At 48.9% G+C, this 26,818-nt stretch overlaps 1 protein-coding gene across 1 annotated transcript; it reads left to right on the top strand.

The window, feature by feature from the left end:
• Positions 1-894: 894 nt before the first annotated feature.
• Positions 895-26,145, top strand: LOC122389739 (stress response protein NST1-like). The gene is made up of 7 exons (XM_043382062.1): positions 895-994; positions 3,555-3,943; positions 19,812-20,001; positions 21,312-21,453; positions 22,273-22,444; positions 24,308-24,435; positions 25,046-26,145. Exons 2-7 carry the CDS (start codon positions 3,725-3,727, stop codon positions 25,209-25,211), a joined length of 1,017 nt encoding a protein of 338 aa, XP_043237997.1. The 5' UTR covers positions 895-994; positions 3,555-3,724; the 3' UTR covers positions 25,212-26,145.
• The last annotated feature ends 673 nt before the right edge of the window (positions 26,146-26,818 follow it).

Here is a 26,818-nt window from a genome sequence, read left to right as displayed (position 1 = left end):
GACGAATGCGAATTGCGAAGGTACCGCTGCCGTAGCTCTATGACCATTTTATTGACGTTATTTGCGAAAAAAAACTCAAGCCTCAGCTCGGGGTCGTTGACCTGACCTCTGACCTCAGGTCACCAAAGTTACTTAAGTATTTTTCTAGGTCAAATGCTACACGACCGTGCTCGTTATTTATCTTTATCTCCAAGACTCTGTTTTTGGCAGCTGGTTGAAGTTCGCGTCTGTCACACCAAAGTTTGCCGTGCAGGAGTCTAGAAAAATCGGCCCTGAGACGTTATCAAGAAGGCCAGGTCCAATTTGTTTTGCTTCAAAAGATTTCAAATTTATGGGGGATAAGGTACAGCAAGTTTCGTCTTTCTACTTATAAGCGTTCATGAGGTATCGCAAATATTCGCCAGGGGAGGCAGAAAACGCTCCCCCCCCCCTGTTCCGGGCCCGCGAGGGTTAATACGTATGCAATATGCATGAAACCTGAAACCATAATAATTTTTAATTGGCAACATCTAGGAACAAGGTGCTCATGGATTTTGCAGATCGGGGTATCAGACAACAGTCGGGTCACCTCAAGCTTGCCCCCACTGGCGAAAATTCGTGGCGCCGCCACTGGCTGTCAGACAAATATTCCATCTGCATAATCATTCTTCTTACCAGTGCTAAAGCACGCATTTATCTACAAATCTTTTTCAGATTTGATTTGCTGTGATTTCACCCGATTCCGTTCCGGTCCGCTCCGGCGTGGTGTGAACCTGCGGTCCGACCGATCGGTCCGCCGCTGGTAGTGACGTCACTCCCATCGACCCCGTGCGGGGGGCGGGCCGGTTGCCATGTCAATCGTCCTAAACACTGTGGGTAAACAGCGAACGGACGGGACCGGGTCAGAGTCAGAGTCGGAGTCGGAGTCAGTGAGCAGGACGTGGACCGGCACCGCAGTGAGAGTGTGCTGCTGATCGACAGGAGAGAGACGAGGATTCCACGGACAGCCGGGAAGGTAGGTTGGAGCATTACTCTGCTGGTGTCGACTGTTGTCAAAAACGGCCGAATAAAATAAGAACTATTAGTACGAAATATATCACATTTAAATGTCCTTACATAGGCGGCGGAACGGGGAGGGCACCGGGTCACTGTGCTTTTCTTTGATTTTGGCATTTTAACATTAGCCCTATGGGCGTTGCATGGAAAGCATGGGACCAAAAGTCGGCAGTGCCCCACCCCCCCCCCCCTTAATTGAGGGTGTTCCGCCACTACTGTGTGCTTAAAGTGTATTTGGGTAACACGGCTAACATGACGTTATTAGACTGTGTGCATTACTGAGTCTGACTGCCCTGAGTGCGCAGAGCACAGGAATACCATTAACTTGATATATAACAGCACCCGACTATACAATTTGGCGGCTGTCCCGGCTGTCGTATCATCCCTTAGCACCCTTGGCGCGGCCCCTCGGATCAGTGAGCTTTCCACACTGCTCAGTGCTCAAAGAAAAAAAAAACATGCATTCGGTTATTGTATCTACAAGCGGCAATCGCCTATCAGTATCTTCGTTTCTTTCTAAGTAATACGTCGATCGAAACTAAGCGTGCATTCCCCCTGTAGGGTGTAATAAGCCTTTGCACAGTTCCCTACATTCAAAGAATGCGGTCCATCGCTGGTAAAGAGTTCATGCAACACTAACGCACATAGGCGCACAATTCAACAGCAGAGGCGCGTAAGACAGAGCCTTAATTAAAATATCCAGTTATGAATGCCTATATCAGCCCTTGCCCCTTGGTGTATTAGGACTCTCGCCCGTTTTTGCACGCATCTAATGTAGCGTGGACACTGGCGCGTAGACTGTTCCGCACGACACGCCTGGCGTGCGGTACAGCCTACCCTCCCAGGGAACTTAACCCTCGCATGTGTAGGGGGGGGGGGTCGGATGGACCCCCCCCCATGGTTTTTCGCGAATAACTCGCGTAAAAAGCGGCCGATCGCGACGAAACTTTCAGTACCCTCGCATTGATCAATTTTACACCTACCCTGAAAATTTCATGACCCTGACCCAAATGACCTTTGACCTGTGACCTCTTTTCCGAGACCATGTTTGGCCGGAATCGCGATTTCGCGTATGTCGGCTCGCACTAGCCGCGTGTTTGCAAGCTTTTCGTGGTTTCAAACGTTCAAACATGTGATTTGATGTTACTCCCGTGTGTGTCAAGGTCACCTGAAGGTCAGGTCAGGTCATTGACCTTTGGTGACCTCGGGTGACCTCGGGTCACTTTTTCGAGTTTTACATGTTTCTAGGCTAGTTTTTGGAGCTGAATTCGAATTTAGCAACCATTTGAACATTTACGAAGTAGTTTTGGTGACTTCGTAACATGTTACGAAGCTGTCAGAGGCGGTTGACACGTACTACGAATACCCGTCACGACGCCTACTGGTTGACCTGACCTGACCTGACCCGACCTGGTCTAAATGCTTCAAGACATCATCTGTGATCAAAACTAACACGATTTTCGTGATCAGCACCCCGAAAAACCCCTTAGCAGCCACACTTTACGACTTTCTAACAGGTCCCGATTTTCCCGGTTTTCGGGTCATTGACCTGACCTGGAAGGTCAACCAATGACCTGGGACCTTAAAATTGGGTATCGTCGGCTTCCTCTCGTCACGGGCAACACGCTCGTTTTTTCCGCGAAGCTCTAGCTCAATCAGGGGCCAAACGGCAAGGGGGGGTCCAACCGACCCCCCCCCTACACATTAGAAGCTGGCAAACGCCGCACACATGCGAGGGTTAAAACGCGGGCTGCAGGGCTTTGTTTCATTTAGCGTTATCCAAATTACTTTACCAGTAGTTTCGTTATGGCGTTATCTATATACGTACGGAATTTTCTGCTGGTTACTTTTAACGATCGAACCTATTTTGGATTTCTTCAGAGGTTTTAAATGATTACTAAGGTACATTCTAGAACGAATGTGTCACGGAATGTGTCACCCTTGCAAGCGACAACCTCATATAGTAAACTGCGTTGTCCCAGAATGTTCCAATCGCTAGTTTGTAATGAAGTGGCACTGGTCACTGCTAATGCTTCATTCATCCAAATCGATACCTACTGAGACGTTCTCGATTGTTTCGATTGTCAGCCTGGATCCCTGAATGTTTTAGCCCTGACTGTAGCTAGTCTGGGCCGATCCGGATATTGCGTTGCGCTGCATGGCTAATAAGTCCGTACAGCGGCATTGATTTCCGAGTAAGGCATTATTTGATTACCCTAGATTCTGCGAAATGCACGGCTTCTTTTGTGAAGAGCTTAGCTTAGCTATGTTGATGTGTTTGTATTAGAGCTAAATAAAGTCATTAAAATGCTTTATAAATTAAGAACGAGGACATACATATATGTACATAATACTATAAACGCTTGCCTCCAAAAGCCTGAAGTCAATCAGTATAGGCATGCTTCTACTCCTTCCTCGAACGAATAAATGGATGGATCTAAGCTGTTATGTGCGTGTGAGAATGTTTGTCTACGTTTCTTTCGTGCCGCTAATTGACCTTTTTTCCGTTTCTGTTCCAGGGACGGTCCATTCTAACGGTCACGCCACCGGTCACCCCCATTCTCTGAACACCAGTGATCGCCATACCCCCTAACACCCTGCCGGACCGTCCGGTGGCCCCAACCTCAGACCAGCGCGCCGTCTTCGTCTGAAGGCTCGGCCCGGAGCCGGCCTCAGTCAATAGCCAGCCATGGGCTGCGGGGAGAGTAAACCAGCACGCACCAAGATAAAGGTGACCACCGCTCGTCCGGCCGGGCGCGGTGACCCGACAGAGGAGGCCGTGGACCTGACCAAGCCGCGGTCAGGGGTCTCTGGAGTCTCCGGCAGGTCCACGGGCAGCGCGCCGCCGGCCCTGTCCGGTCAGCTGGTGGTGGAGGATGACCTCGACATTCCCAACTGTGACCTCGGGGTGAGTGTTTGACCTCAGTGCCCAATAATGGACGCTGGCTGGTAGTCAGGGTCGCTGCCGTGTGTGTCCGGTCTTATGCCGATATCCACGGAGGTTCTTTAGATCAGGGGTCGGCAAATGGTGGGGCATGCCCCCTTTGGGGGTAATGGAGCCCCTCGGCGGGGGGTAATGGGGGCCTCTGAGAAAGCCTTATCTTAGAATTAATGTCTCCCTTGATGGGACAGACATCACGCCTGTTTGGTCTCAGGGTTCAAAGATCGAACGCTAACCGTTGCCCCTCTATTGGCGTTTTCATAACAGCTAACGTAAACGGGGAGGGGCCGGTCGGACCCCAGCCTCTCGGCCTCTGAAATCTGATCTGGAGCTTTGCGGTAGAAAAATGAACGTGCTACCCGTGACGATAGGAAGACGCTGCTACCCAATTTTAACCTTCGCACTTATAGGGGACCCCCCCTTTTTCTCGGGTTTTCGCGAATAACTCGCGCAAAAAGCGGCCGATCGCGATGACATTTTCAGTACAGGTTTATCAATTCTATACATTGTACCTAGAATTTCGCAACCATTTGAACATATACCAAGTAATTTTGGTGCCTTCGTAACATGTTACGAAGCTGTCAGTGGTTGTTGATGCCTACTATAAATACCCGACAGGACGCCTATTGGTTGACCTGACCTGACCCGACCTGGCCTAAATGCACGAAGACATCTGTGATCAAAACTTAGATAAAATTCGTGATCAGTACCCCGACAAACTTCACAACATCCTCACTTTACGAAGTTCTGAGTCCATGGGTGTAACTTTGTATACTTTCGAGGTCCCATGTGGGACCCCAGTGCGAACATTTGGGACCCCAATTGTCATTTTGGGACCCCAATAGTGGAGGCCCCCGAGACGCACCAGCTACTTTACAAACGGAGGTCCGATGTTCATATAGAAGGTTCTCTGTACAAATAGGAGGCCCCTTGGACAAATCGGAGGCCCTGTTGGACAAATGGGAGGCTCCCTGGACAAATAGGAGGCCCCCTGAGCAAGTACGAGGCCCCCTAAACAAGTAGGAGGCCCCATGGACAAGTATTGGACATAGGAGGCGGCGAGGCCCCCTCTGTACGAATAGGAGGCCCCCTGGGCCTGGACAAATAGGAGGCCCTAGACCTAGACAAACAGGAGGCCCCTTTCACAAAAGGAGGCCCCCTGGACAATTAGGAGCCCCCTGGACAAATAGGAGGCCCCCTGGACGAATAGAAGGCCCCTGGATAAATAGGAGGCTCTCTGAACAAGGAGGCCCCCTGGATAAAGAGGAGGTCCCCTAAAATAGGAGCCCTCTGGATAAATAGGAGGCTACTTTTACCAATAGGAGGCCCCCTGGACAAATAGGAGGCCCCCTGAACAAGTAGGAGGCCCGCTGGACAAATAGGAGGGCTCTTGGGCAAATAGGAGGCCCCCTAGGAAAATAACAGCCGCTTGGACAAATAGGAGGCCCCCTGGACAAATAGGAGGCCCCCTGTACAAATAGGGGGCCTCTTGAACAAATAGGAGCCCCCATGGACAAGTAGGAGCTAGAGGCCCTCTGTACGAATAGGAGGCCCCTGAACAATTAGAAGGCTCCCTTAACAAAAAGGAGGCCCTTCAAAAAAGGAGGGCCTCCCCTGGCCCAAGTAGGAGACCCCTGGACAAATAAGAGGCCCCTGCACAATTATGAGACCCCTGGTCGAATAGAAGACCCCTGGATAAATAGGAGGCCCCTGGACAAATAGGAGGCCCCTGAACACGTAGGAAGCCCCCTGGATAAAGAGGAGGCCCCCTGGAAAATAGATGCCCCCTGGATAAATAGGAGACCTTCTGGACAAACAGGAGGCCTCCTGGACAAACATGGGGCCCCCTAGACGAATAGGAGGCCACTTGGACAAATAGGAGGCACCATTAACCTATAGGAGGCCCCCTAGACAAATAGGAGGCCCTCTGTAACAGTAGGAGGCTCTCTGTACGTACAAATAGGAGGCCGGCGCTCGACCTGTAGAAGCTTAGCTGTATGTACAGGTCACCGCTAAAGTAATGTGGGGTTCTACTGTGATCGAACAAAACATAGCGCCATTCCTTGACGGTAAGATATATCGTCAAAAGCGAGGATCGCACAGCTTCGTATTTCAGATTGACAACTTTCTCTAATGTGTCACCATTCTACCTGCCACAGCATGCTCGTTATCATCGAAAAACTGAAATATCGAGCCCCTTGGAGCACCCCGGAGTCATGTTTCTGTGACCGCCACTGAACACAGAGTTGTAAACCTACGCGCGTGCGTACTACGCAATAGTAAGGAGTCATTGCTGGACCCTCCAGTAGAGAGTAGCCCTGCCATTGATGATCCGGACAACAGCATCGGCCGATAGGAGCTGCTCTCTGACAGGCGAGGAGGGGGAGGGTCTGAGGTGGGGAGGGGTTGACCGCGGGGCAACCGGCCGGTGCAGTGGGAGGGGTGGGTGGAGGTAGGGTGACAGGGACACCAGCCTCAGGGCAACAGTGAGCTTTGACCCGAGGCGTGCGAAAGCGATGCCCGATGCCATTTTGTGAAGCAGCCAGCGTGTCACGGATTCACGTGGGAGCTTTGACTGAAATAACTATCAAGGCTACGGTTTTGAAGATAGAAAAAAGCAGCATATGAGAGAAGATGTTCGTAATGAGCAGTTGTAACTTACTACAATATCAGATTTACCATTTATTTTATTTAAAATATTTGAATGAATTGATGTTTTGCAATAGCCGATCAGAATACCTTAAATTTTAACCACCTGTATAGTCTAATTCTGTAAAATATTTTTGCATTGGCTTCGGTTGTCCGCCGAACTTTTTTGTTCATTGAGGGCCTCATCGACATGACCTGTATTACAAGATTTACGCTGTAGCAAAATCCTACGCTAGCTGTATGAGTAGAAATGCTGTATGACAAAGGCACGGGCGCCCAACAACTGGGTCGAGGCAGGTGGAGGCCGGCCAGAGGTCATGCTCGTATCAATCACCCTTGACCCCGTCCACCGCCCCCGGCGGATACTCAACAGTGCGCTCATTGGCTCATTGGTTTGTCTCAGTGAGCGCCAATCACAGTCAGTTCAGTGTGCGTGCTGCGTGTGAGATCACAGCGAAGCACGATACCGCCATAACCCTATACTTGGAAGAGGCCTTCTGGACGGCGTTGCCAGTTAATGGGGTGGGGGGAGAAATTCGACATACAAATAAGTTTCTAAAATAAAATGGTCAGAGGATGAATAGCATAACATTTCTTTCAACGTTCACTCGTTTTCATAAAAAAAGACGAAGAGAAAAATAACGTTGAAGCATATGACTAATTGACTACTAAGCGAGCCAATACTTTTTTAAATTTATATTTATGGAAGGATGCGATGTAATTGCAGTCACACTGGTATTTTTTTTTTTTTTAGCGATTGCAATATGAATTGGTGATCATTCCGTACACGATCTGAAGCTATCGGGATAAATAATTGAAATACCTGGGTGAATTGCGCCACCCATGTGCCGATGAGTTTGAATTTTTCCGCTTTGCGATAAAAAACAACTGTTTTGCAAGTAGGACGGCTTCCGTTGACCAAACGTTTATTGTCATCTTAAAGGGCGGCGACCACCTCCCCCTCTCTCCTCGACCCCTCCCCTTTATTTACAGGACGGGGTCCGTCCCTCACCGCCGACTGGTCACGTGATTGGCCTCGCCGGAGGCCCAGCCGACTGACCCGGAGCGCGGTAGGCGTCATGCCATGCTGCTTTAACCCTATTAGTGGCAGGGGGGGTTGTTTTTATCCACCCCTCAGGTTTTTCGGGAATATCTCCGAAACCGCTGAAGCTACGATGCTGAAATTTTCTGACTTTTCCTAAAACTAAATTGGGCACATTCCCTGAAAATTTCAAGTTCATAACTTTACCAGGGGCGGCTCCAGAGCACTGGGAATTGGGGGGTCCTATTCGAGAAGCGAGTCATTTGGGCGAAGATCACGATGCTGCACCAGTTTTACGAACAGTGAATGAAAGGTATCATGTGATGACATATACAAAGTTATTGTGCATCCTCTTTTGACACGTTTTTGCTATAATAGGCGGATCCAGGCGTCCAAAAAGGGGGGTTATTTTTTACCTCCCAACATAGGTGCCCTGACACCGCCTATGCATGACCAATACAATTTTAGTCGTTCTCTCATAAGAAAATTGTAACATAACAAGACCATTGCCACCCTTTTTAGAAACAGTACCAACAAAAACCTTATTTACTATACTTTTTGTGTACCCCCAATCTCAATGATCTGTATCCGCCTATGATTTTTGAAAATGCATATTTTTAGGATCCATGTGAATTCCTGGTTCATTCTCTATCGATCGGCAAAAGTTGCGTTAAGCTTGGTTCAGAAACCTGGCCTTGGGGCGTAACTTTTTGGTTTTCGTTGGGGGGGCAACGCTGTCAGGGGCGCCTTTTTAAGGGCATGGGGGCGCCTCCCCGTGACTGTCTAGAAATAAGTCTTATTTCAGTTTACGGCAGCATTTTTTTTTACCATAGCACGTTGTTTTTGTGCCGTCGTGTTTTGGCACGTTATGTTGCAGTTTTTTTTTCTGAAATAGCGCGCCAAAAGCGCGGAATTATTTTGTAACCAAATACATTTTGAAAGCACTTTGGGGACCAGAGACCGGGGGCGGGTAGTGGAATTGGGGACCAGGGTAGTGACGCCTTATTAAACAACGCATATGGTAGTTCTTCTAAAGAAACGAGACGAACTGATGAATTGACAAAAAGAAAAGAAAAAAACAACTGATAAAAAGGCGAGATTAAAGAAACAAATCTGTAGAACTTCACCCCACGCAGAAGCAAGGGACGTTTTTACGCCTCCCCTTTTAAGTTAAGAACACACTTCATACTGCATCTTTTCCGCACGTGTTCTAGAAGCAAACCAGTGGCAAAAATTTGCCCTCATCGAAAAAAAATAAAAAATTGCCCCCCCCCCCCCGCCCGCGCCGGGCCGGGGGGGAGTGAACACCTCCCCTGCGGTTTTTCGCAGATATCTCAAAACTCCGCGCCGCCGTTTTTGGCACACCTGTTCATGCATTTTTTTTTTACACATGTGCAAATTTCAGACCCAGAGCTCTCAAGGTCAGGTCACCAGGTCACGTCAAAAGACCTCACCTCAGAAAAAAGTTGCAATCCTCGTCATAGCTACACCGACTGAACGATCGCCTTGAAACTTTCAGCGATTGATAAGAGTAACAGTATGTCTAAAATGTTTATCTCGGAATTTTGATATCAGTGACCTATGGTCAGGTCAATTTTGCGACCTCTCCATTATAAGTCAATGGGAGAAAATTGAAATGAGCCTTTTTTGGACGAATGGTATTTAGAACCCTCTCAAACATCGTTTCATAGGTAAACATGATACACTGAATCGGAAAAAATGCACCTGTGACCCCTCTGTGTGCCCTTGAGGTCATCTCAGGTCATAGACGGTCACCACCAGTTTTTTGGCTGTAACTTTTGATAAAGGCGTGCTAGAGCGATGAAAACACTTCAGATGTATTCAGCTCGACGATACGGATCGACTGATATGCAACATGACCCTTTTCGGTCAGGTTATGACCTTGACCTGAGGTCAAATTTTAAAAATGACCTTTCAAGGTCAAAAAATTGTTCATTCGACGCGTCTCGACGAGAGGAACATGATGCTGCCAAAAGTAATGTCGTGGCACTCTTAAGTCAAAAGTTATTGCCGAAAAACAGTTTTCGTGAAAACTGCTATTTTACAGTTTTTGCCCTTTGGAGGCTAAACCGTTGACCTTAGGTCAAATCTGAGAACAATGGTCAGAAAGGTCTGTAAAAGGGCTATCGAATGCGCTTTTCCGCGGCGCTGTAGCTCTATTGGTCCCGAGTTAGCCGTTGCAGTTTCCAAAATTGTTGAAATGGCCTACATTTGACCTTCGATGACCTCAGGCGACCTGACCTTTGACCTGACCCAAAAAATGACCGAAGTGTTTCCGTCATTATTTTTGACGCTCTTTCGAATGATGCTTACTGCGTGTCGCTACGTGGCCCAGGAGCCGAGTTAGACCAGACACCCCCCTCACCGCCCGGCGCGGAAGTCGCGGAGCACCAGCCCGGCGCGGGTTAATCCCAGGCTGAGAGCGTTCAAGCTTAGGTCACCCATATACCTCTGTATACCGAGACATGCAGAGATCTGTGGCTCACCAGGTGATATCAAGTTATCACGAAATGATAGGTACAAATTACTCCTGCTTTGATCTAGAGGTGGCAAAACGTGAAAATTTTGGGAACCAGACTCGAACCAGACCCGGCTGGACATTTCTGGAACCAGTCGGACCCGGTCTAAGTTGGAATCGGAACCAGTTGGACCCGTTCCCCAAAAGTCAATTACCTAATACAAACCGTTTGTAGAAATCATTAATTGATCGTGTAAAACAGCCCTTTTCCCACTGATAATACTTATGAACTACAGTGTGCAAAGGAACATACATGAGCAAATGTTTTCTTTCCATTCACTTCATATTTTGCAATCATATGTAGTGTCCACTATGTATGGTTTATGGTAGGACCCGGTTGGACCCGCCAGAAAATTTCCAGAAACCGGTCCGGACCCATATGGGTCCGGACCGGTTCTTTTGACCGGGTCCTCGGGTCCACATTTTGCCACCCTTTGAACAAAAAAGATGATGTAGGATACCAGTATAGTCAGAGGAGCGCTAACATTGGCTCGATGGGTGCTATGAACCGTTGGGACGCTACGCCAAGCAAGAGTGGCGCTTTAACAGCAGGGATACCATAACACACAAGGCCCTGTGGGACGATTACATTGACTCAAGGGGCGCCCTTTAGAATCGGTGCGACACCGTGCAGAGGGCGCCATTCTTAACCAGTTAACCACATCAATTTTAATACTCACTGCAGATGGCCTCCAAACTGTCTCGAGGGGTGCCTTCAGGAACCGATGGAACAGCCACCGAAATAGGGGCGCCGCTCTAGCTGCAGTGATGAAATAAGGTATTGACCGCATTGACCAGAGGAGCGCTTCATGTGGCTAAAGGGGCGCGTTGGTAAACTGGTGGGGCGCCACCCCATGCCCAGCGAGGGGCGTCGTACTTAGCAAGGAAATTATGTAAGTCAGAGGAGCGCGAACTTCGGCTCGAGGGGCGCTTGTATAAACCGTTGAGGCGCTAACCTAGCTAAGTGTGCCGTTTTAGCAGCAGGGATGCCATAACACACTATAGCGTGCTATGGTATCTAGGCCCTCTAGCCTCCCCCCCCCCCCTCCCCGAGGAGCGATGATTATGACTCAAGGAGCGCCCTTAAGAATTGGTAGGCCACATACATTTCATTACTCAGTGCAGAGGGGCGCCAAAACGGGCACGAGGGGCGCCTTCAGGAGCCAATGGGGCAGTCTACGGACTGGGGGCGCTGTTCTAGCAACAATGATGATAAGGTATTGGCCAGAGGGGCGCTTCATCCACCTGAAGGGTCACATTGATAAACGGATGGGGCGCCGCTCTGCATGCGGGGGCATTAGTTATTAGCAAAACAGATGACATAAGACGTGCGTGTTGTCAGAGGGGCACCACTTTGGCTCGAGGGGCGCTTTTTAACCAATGGGGCACGCTATTTAGCTAAGTTTTTACTTGCCGCAAGCGGCGCACCATCCCTGAGGAACGTTACACAAACGACTGACGACTCTCTCGACATGGGCATCAGAGGTGCCCCTATAGACCTCACAGGCGTCTCTAATTCCCATTGAGGCGCCCCTTTGGGCTTCAACTGGAGCTCCTCTTTCTATGGGCCTCGGAGGCGCCCCCATTTGGCATGCCGTCTCCCCTCTTTTGTATTGGGGCGCCATTATGGCCTTAATGGGCGCCCCTTTTTCATGTGGGCGCCCCCTATACTATAGACCTCAGAGGCACCCCGAAGGGCCTCAGAGGCCAATAAGGTGCCCCTCTTTCGCATGCAGGCGCCCCTGTGGCCATCTCAGGCGCCCGTGTTTTGCATTGAGGCGCCCCTGAGGACTTCATGGGCGCCCCTCTTTCGCATGCAGGCGCCCCCACGGCCTCAGAGGTTCCCCTCTCACGCATCCCATTTCCATATAGGCGATGGCGCCCCCTTGAAAGATGGCGCACGCGCTCCTATGACGCCGCTGGCCCGTGAGGGCGCCTTTCGGGCCTGGGGGCGCCCACCAAGGTTGGGGGGGCAAACGGAATGTTGGGGTGGCAAAATTTCAAGTTGGGGGGGCACCTGCCTCCCCAAAAGTATACAAAGTTACGCCCCTGATAAACAGTCTAAAATGTATCTGCAATTTGCCCATTTTTACCCCCCCTCTACCCCCCTATTGACATTTTTTTTTTTTTTTTTTAGAAATGTAGATCTCGTTGAGCCAAATCGAATGCCGTTTGAATTTTGAAAATCGGCCGGTTAGATCTCGAGATATCAAGGGGGGGTCGTAAACAGCCCCCCCCCCCCGCCACTAATATGGGGTAGCCAGGAGCCTGCCACTAATAGGGTTAATCACTCACCACATCGCGGCTACTGTGCAGACAGCCGTGACACCAGAAACGTCGTGGCGGAGCGGTTAAGCGTTAGGCTATAGCTCGCGGGGTCGCGGGTTCGGTCCGCGCCGGGGTTGTCCGTTTTCCACAGACTGGTTCTGGCCGGCTCAGGCGAGATGGATATGTTGCGGGCCAAGTGCGAAGGCTAGTCCATTCGCGAATGGCCTAGTCCAAGTGCGATAACGCACTTGGACTAGGCCGTTTGCGAATGGACTAGTCCATGTGCGTTATTGCAGTTGGCCTAGGCCGTTTGCGAATGGACGGGCGTTTATGCTCCCAGTCCAAGTGCGAAGTCAGGCCAAGTGCGAAATATCCAGCAAAGTGACGTCAACTTGGCAAGTCAACTTCGCATGTGCAAAGTCCCGTGTGAAATGATGCGTGCAAAGTATTGGTAACTCAACCGGCGTCACTTAACCTGGCCTGGTGACCTGACCTTAGGTCATCTGGAGTCAGCATTTTCACACAATGTGCGCAGAATATGGGAGAAAAGGTATACAAAATTTAGCTTTGCTGCGCGCCGCCGTTTTCTCGTGATCTGTGAAAAACCACAGGGGGGTTGAAAGCAACCCCCCCTGCAGTGCGCGTATTGTTCAATGCAATGCAACACAACAGTTTTTTCGAACACTCACCGCACCGCACTCACCACACACAAGCCGCACCGTCCCGGTACACCACACCAGAGCAGAATGAATCGAGCGCCACAAACTCGACCATGGTCAGGTCGGGTCATCAGCGGGGAGCCCGGAGCACGGTACTAATGGTCTCCGCACACCACGCGACTCTCCGCTGTTCGAAGGTCACGGGGATATTTGACCTCCCCAGATCCAGATCGGTGGCCGAAGCCTGGCCAGCGGCAACACGTTGCTATAATTTCCGCGTTGTGCAGGGTTCAGCGGAAAGTCGCATCCCGAATGGACCAGGTGTGTGGAGACCTTAACCCAGAGTTGCGCCAGCTCGCATATCTGCTCCGGAGAACAAACTAAACATATAGACGCAGTGGCGTCGCCACGGATTTTCGACTAGGGGATCTGGTCGGACGGTCAGTCAAAGTAATCCCCACCAAATACTGAAAACTCCTCGGATTTAGACAATTTTATTTTGAGAATGCACCAAAATCGTTTTTAAAATATTTTATTTTATTCTTGATCGATTTTTGTGGCCAAAAGTGTGTGTGGGGGGGGAGGGGGGGGCGTCGGACCGGCATATTTTCAAGAATGTGTGTGTGTGGGGAGGGGGTCCGGACCCCTCCGACCCCCCCCCCCCCCCGTCGGCGACGCCCCTGCATCGACCAGCGGTCCCCCATTCATTCGGAATCGTACCCCAATCCGAGGATCCATGCTTCCGGCGGCTAAGTGCAACGCCACAAACCCGTCCGTTCGCAAACGGCCTAGGCCATTCGCGAATGGCCGGCCATTCGCAAACGGACTAGTCCGTTTGCGAACGGACCGCCATTCGCAAACGGCCTAGTCCATTCGCGAATGGACTAGTCCGTTCGCAAACGGACTAGCCTTCGCACTTGGCCCGTAACAGATATATCTTTTGAGGTTATGACCTCACGAGCACTATGAATACAATCGACATTCGTTAACTCTTGTTCGGTCATAAGATATTAGCCGATTATATGTTTGTGTATGGAAATATCTCTTTTCTAATTCGCAAAAAGTAGCTGACTCACTTTATCATCATATAACTCACTTGACGTCATTGCACTGGCAAGTGAGTTGCTAGAAATGTGACCTCGTCAGGACCATTTTGAAGGTTGTTAAAAGGACAGACAAGTCCATTGGCTGCGGTGACTATGCAACCTGCCCTGATCATGTAAACGGCATTGTGACTAGTTCAGCCACGAACACATTCCGCATTTTCCTAGAAAGAACTATCGGCACGCTCGGTGCCGCGGAGGGTATGCCAACCTTACAGACCCGCACTGCCCAGCGCTCCGCTAGCCCGGAGGCGGTTGGCGAGGCTGACCCCACTGACCTCGCTCCGCGACCAGACTCTCGGTCATTCACGCCACAACCGAGAGGCGCCAGCCTCGACGCAGGGGCATCTGGCGCCATTCATGCTGCCTCCGAACACGGTGATTGGTTTGCTGCAGAGTCACGTGGTTGGGGCATCAGTGGCGTAATGGAGTTCTATAGCCTTGGGCGTAATCAGGAATTTAGTTACCAATCTCACCAATAGATGGCTCTGACCGACGATTTTTAAATACGGAGTGATCTAAAGGTAGGTGAAATAATACGAGCTTACAGCTGCAATGATGATGGCACATGTAGGCTACATTCCAAGTTTCATGATAATTTGACAAATGGTTCCCAATATACAGATGCAAACTCTAACCACTACCAGGGGCGGATCCAGAAAATCTCCAAGGGAGGGGCCATTAGAAACCAGGAGGCCCCTCCCCATAATCCCACCTGTTGGAGGCCCCATCTTCCCACTTGTTGGGCCCCCCCCCCCCAAAAAAAAACTGCGTCTATTGAGCTTATCTAGCTGTTCAGGCAACATCTCAACATCTGTGCAGGCTTGGAGGCCCTCTGTGCAGGTTAGGAGGCCCTGTAAAAGTGGTCATCTCTGCGAGTATAAGAGACCTCCAAGTTATGAAAAGCTTTACCAATCTTCTAACAAAGAAGTCTTCTCAGCTAGTCTTCTAAGAAATAACTAAGTGGGTAGGTTAAAAAAAAAAAACTCATCGGATTTCGGCCACTTTATTTTCAGGAGGCCCCCTTTTCAGCTTTTTAACTTTTTAACTTTTTATTTTATTTTTGAAAAAAATCGGCCAAGGGGGGGGGCCATGGCCCCCATGGCCCCCCCCCCTTGTATCCGCGCCTGACCACTACGGATACCCCACATTACTTCAGCGGTGACCTGTACAAGAAGGAGGCTCTCTGTGCAAGTAGTCGAAGTAGGAGGCTCTCTGTACTGTATGTATCTACAAATATGGAGGCCCCCTGGGCAACTTAGAGGCTAGGTACACAAATCGGAGGTCACCTATAAAAAAGCGGGACTCTGTTGGAATACCTGTTTGAATAAATTGTTTTCCTGATATTCAAATTATTTAATCCTCGCCCGCACATGGGGGCAGTGGTTGCCACCCCCCCCCCCCCAGGGTTTTTTTCTGTTCTGCACTCAACATTTTGATTGCTAGAAGCCGGATGTTTCGTATAGCTATAGCTGCTTCTCTATCCTTTCTTAGCGTCCATTGAAAATTCCAAGTTTCTGTGGTTTTGGTTTCGGAGATATGACCTTATTCTTCAGGTGATGTCATAACCCAAGTGACAAATACCCAATATCTTGCGTTGGCTATGGGTCTTATGAGCTTTTGACACCTTGATTTCGGCCTTTTTTGCAAGTCTTACCTCCCACCTATCATGGAACATGTTGTTCGATGATGTACAGACGCTAGGGACAGGGTCAAGGTCAGCCTAGGTCATCTAAAAATTTTGCGTTTTAGGCGAGCTGAATTTACTTTCGTGAAGTTTATTTGACTGTATATTTGGTAAAAGCTTCTCAGTTCATGATCTCATGCTATAGGGACACATTCATAATCGGTGCACACATCAGTACACACACAGTCACACACACACACACACACACACACACAGACATACAAACACATATCATTGACCTTGACCTTACTTGACCTGAAATGACCACAGCCAGCAAAAACCTAGTCGGATAGTGTGACAAAGAGGTTCTAGCTGGCTTGGCACCACAATACGGCAGCGTCATCGGTTTATGATGAGCAGCGCACGTGATATTCCAACGGGCAACGGTGACCCCAAACAGCAACGTTCTTTAGTTTGACCTGACCTGGAAGGTCAATGACTGCCTGATGAGGTAAAATTTGGTATCATTGGATTTGTCTCTTCCCAAAGAATATGTTGCTCTTGACTGCGAAGCTTAAAATTTTGTTTGAATAAATTGTGGTTATGTCGAATAAAATACCTACACAAGCAGCGGGCCAACCCATCATATACCGATGACGCTGCCGTATTGGTGCCAAGCCAGCTAGAACAGCTCTTTGTCACACTATCCGACTAATTTGCTGGCTGTGGTCATTTCACGTCAAGTTAGGTCAAGGTCAATGATATGTGTTTGTCTGTGTATGTCTGTGTATGTACTGATGTACCCTGACCCTGACATCTGTACATCGCAGACGGCAGAACATGTTCAATGATAGGTGGGAGGTAAGGTTGGCAAAAAAAAAAAACGACATCAAGGTGCCTCAAAAGCTCACAAGGCCCATAGTCAACGCAAGATATTGGGTATCCGTCATTTAGGTCATGACATGACCTGAAGAACAAGATCATATCTCCAAACCCAAAAGCCACAGAAACTTGAAATTGTCAATGGACGCTTAGAAAAGATAGAAAAGCAGCTATCCAAAAATCAGATTTCTAGCTTAACCCTCGCCCTGGCAGGGGGGGTCGATGCGACCCCCCCCCCCTAAGGTTTTTCGAAGATAGCGTAAAAACGGCGGCGCGCAGCGCCGCCAAATTTGGCACAACCTATGGGGCAACCTTTTTACATATGACCTGAAAATTTCAGATCCGGGTGACCTTGGGTCAGGTCACCAAGTCAGAAAAACCGGTACAAGGTCATGGTCAAATTTCAATTTTCTTTTTGCACCTGTCCAACTCACAGTTTTTCACTGATTTCCTTCAAACTTTCAGGATGTGCTAAGTTCACCGAGTTGTATAACATTTAGTTCGGGTTTTTTGAGGTCACTGACCTGAGGTCAGTTAGAGGTCATTACGTCGTAATGTTAAGCCTATGGGAAAATACTGAATTCGGAAAATACTGGAGATATCCACTTCGTTCTATCATTTTTGTGCTTTGAAACCACAGTACTTAACAGCAGGTCACTTGGTGCTTCTTTGTTTGGTGTACTTATCCATGGGTCAGGTCAAATGAGGTCAACTGAAGTCAAATGACGTTTTTGCCAATAACTTGGCACATAATGACGCTAGAGCTTAAAAAATGGTATCATTGTGTTCCTGGTGATCAGCCGAATCGAATGATATACGATATGACGCAATTTGGTTAACTTGAACTTAATTTATTAATTTAAGTACACTTAAGCAAGGTAAAAAGTATATCATTCGACGCGCCTTGACGTGCTGAGTTCACTGGTGCTTTTCTTTTTGCTCTATCTTAATTAGATCAAAAGTTATAAGCGAAAAACGTTTGACCTGTTTTTAGCGAAATTTTTACATTTATACCCCCCAAAACCCCCCTAAATAATAACCTAGAGCAACCAAATTTGCACAGGGGTGAGAACTCCAGGGGGCCCATCTACCTACCAAATTTGGTGTTTCTAGGTGCCATAGGAGCCAATCGCGAGGGGGGGGTCGCATCGACCCCCCCTGCCAGGCCGTGTTATGAAAAATGCCCTGCCAGGGCGAGGGTTAAAAAATGTTCGGTGTAGAGCAGAAAAACTAACTTGGGGGTGGCAACCCTCCCTCCAGGTGCGGGCTAGGGTTAACCCTCACACTTTCTGGGGTCGGTTAGATTTCTTGCGCAATGCTGTGCCGTTAATTTTTTTTTTTATTAAAGTGAAAGAGCCAGAAATTTTCGTCGATTTCGGTCGACGCGGGGGATATTTACATACAATGTCATCCTGCTGGCCTGGATCCATGAGTAAGGTCAGGTGACCTACCATTTCTTTATTAATATTAAAAAAAAAAATCATGGCACCCGGGCTGTGACGAAAAATAAGTGGCCTAAATCCAATGAGAAAACTGGATTTGGGGGTACCCTAGGTTTGGCTTCTGAGCCTCTGGTCCCCCAGTGAAAATTTCTTAGAGGAGGCCCTGACGTGGTTCGTAAATTACCGCTTCCGCAATTGGAGGCCCCTAATTGCTTGGAGGCCCCCACTAAATGGAGGCCCCCTTGGACGTTTGGGACCCCAATGGTGATGTCAAAGTTTCACCCCATTGACATGTCTCGATTTTCCGACTTTTTGGGTCATTGAGCCGACCTGGAAGGTCAATTAATGACCTAGGACCTTAAAATCGCGTATCATCAGCTTCCTCTCGTCACGGGCAACACGCTCGTTTTTTCCGCGAAGCTTGATCAGGGGCCGAACGACAAAGAGGGGTCCCACGAATTTCTCCCCCCATAAATAAGCGGCTGGCAAAACACCAATACGGGTGACGGTTAACTTCCTTGGCCATGAGGTGACTTAAGACTTTCAAAGGGTCAATGACAATTGTGTAGTAGATCAGAACCCACTGTACCTCCTAGAATTGAAATTTTATGACCTTCCACCATGATCTCAAGAAACAACTGCCTAACAAGTCAACAGTTATTTCTGTCAACGTATGACATGCTTTATGGCAGATAAAAAAAAATGATCGGCTCGAGGGTAAAATTGTGTCGTGATCCGACGTTTTTACATAATAACACCCGAAATACCCAAAGAGTCACGGAAAGGTATGACATTTCAGTGATCTCGGTTGTGTATGCAATGGTGTCTGGTAGGATGGGGGTAATGGCCCTGCCTGGCGCCCGAAAAGGGGGCACGACCCCGGAGGGCCTGCCGACCACTGCTTTAGATAATAAGGCTATCGGTCAGACCCGACCGCCTTCCCTGTCATGACTGTTGTGACAGTATACGTCAGTACTCAGTAGCTTATGGAGATATCTCCGAGCGTGACTACTGCCAGCTGACAGGGTGACAGTCACGACATACGCCCTCAGTCAGCCAGCGGTGATCACACGTGTGCATGCGCGCATGACCTTCGGTTTATGGATTCTGTCCAGCGGAAAAGGTTTCCTGGTCTTTGACTCGACCAGCTGCGCATCGGAACAGCACCATTGACCGATCAACGATCGGATAGCGAATGACTTCCCGTTATTCTCTTGATTTGTCTGCCCCTTCACTTTAGCTGTCGTTCGTCCTCTATCGAACTCGTAGTTCGCATGTGTGCTGTTAGAAAGGTCACATTTTCTCAAACACACTACTTGTGCCATTCTTTACACAAGACCTGCCCCGCTACCTCCGGCGTCTTTGGCTCTGATCTCGCATTTCTTATCTGTTACTCTCGCTTCTTCTGATCACTCATCCCCTTATCTGACCTTTCGTATCTGACCTCTCGTTCCCTCTCTCACCTTCTCATCTGACCTTTATTCTCTGACCTCCCGTCTCCCCCTCTGGTCTCTCGTCCCTTGCCTATCGTCTCTGACCTTTCGCTTCTTGTCTCTAACCCTTTGTCTCCATATCTGTCCTATAGTCCATCTCTGACCTTCCATCTCTCCGTCCCCGTCCACAGGAGTCACTGGACGCGCGGAACGGCACGCTGCTGTTCGGCTCTGCCAAATCGCACTCGGCCATGTCACAAGAGAGTGCCGACAGCGGTATCTACGATCTGGACGAGACTTACAGCCACGTCATCACCGAACACTCGCCGGCAGATGTCATCGCAGAGGTGGAGCGCTCCTTCAAGCCGCCCTACGAGCTAGGTGAGCGGTCTTCCAAGCCACCCTACGAGCTAAGTGAGTACTGAGCAGTCACTCCAGTTCGGACTTCGCATGTGAGCTAGGTGAGCGGTCAATCAAGTCGCCCTACGAGCTTGGTGAGCGGTCCTTCAAGCTGCTTTATGAGCTAGGTGAGTGGTCTTTAACGAGCTAGGTGAGGTGTCCTTCAAATCGCCCTAGGAGCCAGGTGAGCATTCTTTGGAGTCTTCCTACGAGTTAGATGTGCGGTCCTGAGAGACGGCCTACGAACCAGGCGAGCAGTACTTTTAGTCGTACTGTGGATGAAATAGAGCGTCTCGTTTAGCCGCTTTTTGAGCTAGGTGAGCGGTCCTATCAGCCGCCCTACCTACGACTTACGAGCTATATAAGCGTGAGAATTGATTAGACCAGCGCTGCTCAAAGGAGAGGAGAGTAATCCCTCTAGCTGCTATACAGCCAAAAGGGGAAAACTCACGCAAGAACCCTTGCAAGTAAGTCCTCGAAAAAAACTCATGCAACAGTCCTTGTAACTTGTAAGTGAGCCCTCGGTGAGCGATCCTTGCACCCTGACTATTAGCTCCACGGGTCGATTCGTCGGCGCGTGTGCACCGTGCATTGTGCAACGATCAATGTGCACGACCTCCTATTAGGTGCACCGTCGCACAAGCCGTAAAGGTCAAGGCGCGTCTAGTCTAGAGGCCGCACCTGGACTAGAAGGAACGGTGATGGGGAGGGGGTCATATACCCACGGATTAGTGTGTGCATGCCCACTTTGTTAGGCGATGCAGTGCTTGCGTGTTGTTAGATTGAGTCGTATATTCGCGGTCGTGTCGAGGTAAAGGAGCATCAAAGGAACAATGGCCACTGCAAAATTTGTAAGGCTCATGCAACATGATATACGAATGTAGTTTGCACTTTGTCCTGCAGTAAACCGCCATCAATTGACGATTTTCAATGAGTCTGAGTGCCTCTCGGTCAAATTCCTGATCCCCGATTCGCAAATAAAACCGGCACCTGTGTCGGTTTCCATTCCACTTTCGAGTTAAGATGCACTCACCATTACGTAGTTCTTTACAACACATTCATTTTTAGTCACTAGTTTTACCGGCTTGCATGCAAAGCGCTACTTGTTCGGTTCTCATTCTGAAAATGCTGTCTTGTTACTCTTGTTGCAGCTGTTGCAAGTTCAGATGGTTAAGCAGTGCTCATATAAACACCAATATTGCAAGTTTCTCCCAAAAAGCACGCGATCTTCTCTCCCTGTTGTGTTCTCATGAATGTGTGTGCAACCGGCATCTGACTGGGCATTATTTCAGAGTTGGAGGTGGTGGGCAAGGCGGTGCCCCGTCTGCTCTCCGGCTACCAGAAGAACAGGATGGAGGAGAAACAAATCCTGCAGTCACTCAGGGAGGAGGGGCTGATCGCTATGCCCAAAGGCAAAGCCACAAACGGTCTCAGGTCAGTGCCTATAGCTATCCACAGCCGAAACCACCAACGGTCTCAGGTCAATGCCTATAGCTGCCTGTAATCAAAAGCCACCAACGGTCTCAGGTCAGTGCCTAATGCCTATAGCTGCCCAAAGGCAAAGCCACCAACGGTCTTAGGTCAGTGCCTACAGCTGCCTGTAAGCTTCTAATCCAAAACCAACAACGGTCTCAGATCAGTGCCTATAGCTGCATGTAATCTTGGAGACCAAAGATAGTGATAAGCCTACTACCCACAGATACTAAAAAGTAAAAATGCACATTAAATGCACTAAAAATGCAGCTAAATGTGCAGTTTGAATCTGCTCCATTGTGTCGCTCGGTGTGTCGCTGAGCGGGCCCGTGGCCCTTAGTCTTTACGGGGAGGGTCGATACCGGATTCGGGCTCGGTTGTCGCTGGTATCCACGACGCTGGCTGCCCGGGCGCCGATACAGCGCACAAACCTGGCCATTGACGACCGCGGCGGGCCCGGCTACGCGAGCTGGACGAACGCGAAACTGTGTTTTGGTCCACCGAACAGATACTATGTAGTGGCTTTTACGAGGCTTAAGTTAGATGTTATGCTGAACTTCGAAAACTTTCGTCGTTATTCGGATGTCATCTTAATGCACTCTGTTTGAGTGAAATTCAGTGTACTTATTGGATCAAGACATATCACATGGCTACACCCTCTCTTTATGTAGCTCATGTGTTCGCCCATCGCCCTATGTTTAATTTTGAAGTCGTCGACAAATAACTAAACTCCTATCTGATAGCACACGTGTTAACCTCCCTTCTTCTGTCCATCGCCAGTTTTGATATCGTGGACATCAAGGAGACGGATGGGGTGCAGCGTCGCGGTCCGTCGGCCGTCCAGGACCGGCTGCCGGCCATCCAGCTACAGAATCTGGAGGCGAGGCGACAGGCACATCAGAAGAAACTCGACCCGGACGCCGACCAGCGGGAGAAACTGGAGAGGAGGAAGGTGCGTGGATGGGAGGACGGGAGGACACACACGAGAAAAAGTATGGGGGTTGATGGGAAATGTGTGGTTAAACGGCGATGGCATGCGATTTTTCTTGAAGTTATTGTTCTTCGTCTGTTTGACTCTGAACATGAAGTTTCACACGCAGAATGTCTACATAAAGGACATGTGTCCAACGTTTTAGGTGGCCTATAATGCCGTTTGATTTGGAAGGCTTAACACTGAGCAATAGGTAAGGCATAAAAACGACAGACTGATCACTTCGAATGCCAATGATGCAAGCAAGAAACGCGAATGAAGGTAGATAATGGGGTCATAGGCATTAGGCACAGTAGAGATATAATACAACATTAGCCTTACGAGCAAGAAATGTCACAGCCGACAGGACAGGACCTAATGTTGCTAGAAGTTTGATGCTAGTCTAGCTGAAAACTGATACTTGCATCAGCTGGATGTATCATAGTAAACTGAACACTGAACAGTGAACACTGTGCTCACTGCTCAGTGCTTAGTGCTGTCTGGAGTGTCTGGAATGCAGCAAGGCTCGCTCGGCCTCGCCTGACGAGCCGTATGATAGGTAGGCTGTTCCGGCTAGCAGTCGTGTGCGGCGGCACAGTATCAACGCCCGGCCGGTTTGTAAGCGGTGCGGAATTCTATTTCATGGAAAACTAACGTACGGTAGCGTTGGAATGCATGAATGTTCCCAAAGTCCAATGTCTAATATTTCCTTTGCAAACCCAACAAAAATAGGCATTGCCTTGGTAGGTATAACATGACTAAAGGCCAACGGCAATGAATGAACTTTTTCCAAGAGACACTGCGCAGTAGACTTTTCACCTTTAAGGCTTTAAGGGCATAATGCAAGCAGAAAAGCGTGAATGACAAATCGAACGTCTTACACGAATTGCAGAACTGCAAGCGCGTATATCACTGCATCTGCTAAGGCTCCACTATTATAAAACAACATCAGCGTAAAAGCCCCATTTTCACACAGGAGCCCCAGCCACCACTCCTGTAATTAATCTCGTCTATTCACTTCGCTATTAAAACACCACACAAGGTAACCGCAGCCTTCCTACGCAGTTCCGGCGCTGCAGGGGTCCCATGGGTCAAAGGCCATTAGGGGGCGGCGCGGAAGGTCGGGAGGGGGGGGGGGGTAATTCGGGCGCGTCCTTCAGACGGTCGGAGCGAGGTACGGCCGGTACCGGTGCTTTGGTTGCCCGGGCGGTCATTCGGAAGGTGGACAGACGGGGTATTGATCCCTCCCCATCCCCTCCCCTGCCCCCTCACCCGTCCAGTGGGGCACGTGACACCGGCGACCTTGCATGCCAATGCCGCTGACGGTATCACCCCCGTCCGTGGATCGGGCCGGTGGTAAGAACTAGCAGGCACCGAGGCCGGGGTGAGATTATCTTCCTTATCGGGTGACACGACATGGGTGACCTGAGACCGCCACCCACGGATATGTCATTACTGGGTCAATTGGGTCAATATACACTGACCTTGGATATGTTGATACAGGCTCCGTGATTCTGCGTATATAGGTAGCTGCCCATATGACTGATAGTTATATCGACCTCTATAGGATATGCCAACATTCAGACCCCTTCTGGCAATGTAGATTTCCACCACCCTTTTCCATAATTAGAATTATCAACTTTCTCTGAACGTAACCTTATGACTACATATGTAAATAAAAACCTGATTCATTGTAAAAGCTCCGTGCGCGTAATGTTCGAAGGTATGTCGTATTTATTGATATCTCGACGCCTTTCATCCTTGTTGGTGTTTTTAACTCATCTATCGGCCTCTGCGAGTTGGTATTCCGTCTCTAACGTTTGTGTGTTACCCCGACACCTTCAGGCCGCGGAAGAGGAGAGGGTAAGGAGAATCGCGATGAAGCAGCAGCACATCGAGGAGGCGAAACAAAAACGCATCGAGGAGAAGGGAGAGCAGCTAGAGAAGAAAATCGACTCGGCCCTCGATAAACGGTACGTGAGCTATTTGTCAACTTGCGATAGTTTGTTAATCGCCACCGGCCACCGTAAGCCTGAAGTTGACATGATTAGGGAATTTGTACGCCTTCAAAACTGTTCTTTATGATGAATAACCACCACCCAGTCAGTGCTGAAACTATGCACGCGATTCTGCACCCAATTCTCCTGAGGCTTTGTTGAAAAGAAATCATGAACCACACTGTGCTGTAAAACGCTCATTTGTAAGCTGTGACTTTTGCATTGTGGACAGAAACGTGACCAGAAATATCGTTCTGTGGTAGCTCTGCCAACCCTTTAAAGCGTTTATAGTTTGACAGTTCTCTCTTGCTGAGCTCTCTTGCTGCTTCTAGATACCATCTTTGAAACTAAATCAACTATCAAGTTATATCTAACTGAACAAATAGGAATACATTGAGAAGTGGAGTAGCTATAAGCTAACATTTCCAAATCAGTGCTCAGAGCTCGCTCACGTTGAATTCCTAGTCCGTGTTTGTGTTCATTGTACAGGAAAGAAAAGGCTCACATACAAAGACATCCCTGGGCGTATACTTTCGCATGAAATCGCCCTCTAACCCTAGCGTGTCTTCATCTTGTGCACCCACAGACAAAAGCACCTAAACGAGCTGCGAGACAAGCTGAAGAATCGCCAGGACCACGCCAAGCAGGTGCAGCTGAAGAAGGCCCTCCGAAACTTCGGCGGCGTCGTCACCCACCAGCACAGCGCGTCGCGGCCGCAACTGACGGAGGAGGAGGACCACTTCTTCAACTAGGCCACCAGCAGGTCCATCTCACCGACGGCTGGTGATGTGAGACGCGTGATGGAGAGGCAGAGACGTTACAATGGAGAGGTATCGAGATCAGCAGTCTGTGTGGTGTCCAATGCAAAGCACACTGTGCCCGAGTGTGTCCTTAGCTAGCTAGAGGTAACTGCGTTGTGAAAACCAGTTTCGCGTGAATTTCACAACGGTTTGAATCACAAAAATGGTATATTACGAGATATTATGTTACAATATGATGTCGCGTCCGTATAAAGCTCAGCAAAAGTAAAAGTAGTCTCGCCTAATCTTGGGAGTCATCGAAACTCGATCGTACATCTCACATTGGAACGTTATTGTCGCATTCGAAAGTGAATCTCGTTCTATCTTTGAGTAAGTCTATGTCTCGCTGATGCCACTACGCTGGCTCAGTGGCTCATTTGTGGCATTTGTGACTGAATGCGTTGTGCGACTATTGACTTTTGCGGTGCAACTCTCGTGAGTGGTGTTGAGATCCGAGAAGACGTTACACAGATGACGTCATGACATAATGTTCACCGCTTCTGAAGTCTGTGGCAACTGTTGCGAAAATGATAAAATGCACTAGGGTTAATTATTGGTCTAATAACGGCCATCGTTACCAATGTATTGTAATGGCTGATGAATTGTACTTACCGTTTATATTGAAACAGCACCTGACTAGCTGGTAACCCCTTTTGTTACTAGCTCATTATTTTTTACTGATATTACCTATACTACTACTATTGTTTTATACGATTAATTCATACTATTATTTCATTCAAAGTTATGCATCGATCGATTGGTGACTGAACAGTAAACAAGAAATAATCACAAACAAAACACTTCAATCATATTATGCAGACTATTGACAACTGACCAGTGACCAGTGACCTGAGCTCCCAAGACATGTTATCCCGCGCACCGACGGGGGGGGCGGATATCCGCCCCCCCCCCTGAGGTTTTTCGCGGATAGCGGGAAAACCGCGGCGCGTAGCGCCGCCAAATTTGGTACGACTATTTTCTCACCAATTTTACACATGGTGTGCAAGTTTGAACCTCCAAACTTTAAAGGTCAGGTCACCAGGTCACTTTGAATGACTCAACCTCAAGTCACTTTTTTGCAACTTTGTCACCGTGCCAGAGCTACAATAGATGTCGGAGGCCTTTGAAAGTCGCAGGATGTTATAAGGTCATTAGTATCTACAATTTGTTCATCTCGGAATTTTGATATCGGTGACCTAAGGTCAAGTCAATTTCGCGACCTCCCCATTATAAGTCAATGCAATGGGGGGAAAAATCAACTCCCTGTTTTCACCACTAAAACGGGTCGGAATGGCCCCATATACCATACATGACTTCATATATGATCAACCTTCACTACCTTGAGGTCTGTTTTGCTGTTGGGCAGCTGTAAGGTCATGTGACGTCATCAAAGGTCACCAAAGGTTTTTTTGCTAATAACTCCGTACAGGAACAAGATACAGCCGCGCGGATGGTCTCATTGTGTTCAGCTCGTCAAGACGCATCGAATTATATACATGATGACCTCGAGGTCACGTGACCTGAGGTCAACCTTTGACCTTGACCTTTCGAGGTCAACA

The sequence above is a fragment of the Amphibalanus amphitrite genome, unplaced genomic scaffold, assembly GCF_019059575.1.
Source record: "Amphibalanus amphitrite isolate SeventyFive unplaced genomic scaffold, NRLGWU_Aamphi_draft 000369F_arrow, whole genome shotgun sequence".
NCBI lineage: Eukaryota > Metazoa > Arthropoda > Thecostraca > Balanomorpha > Balanidae > Amphibalanus > Amphibalanus amphitrite.
The sequence above is the reverse complement of the archived record's forward strand: the minus strand, read 5'-3'. Positions and strand labels throughout refer to the sequence as shown.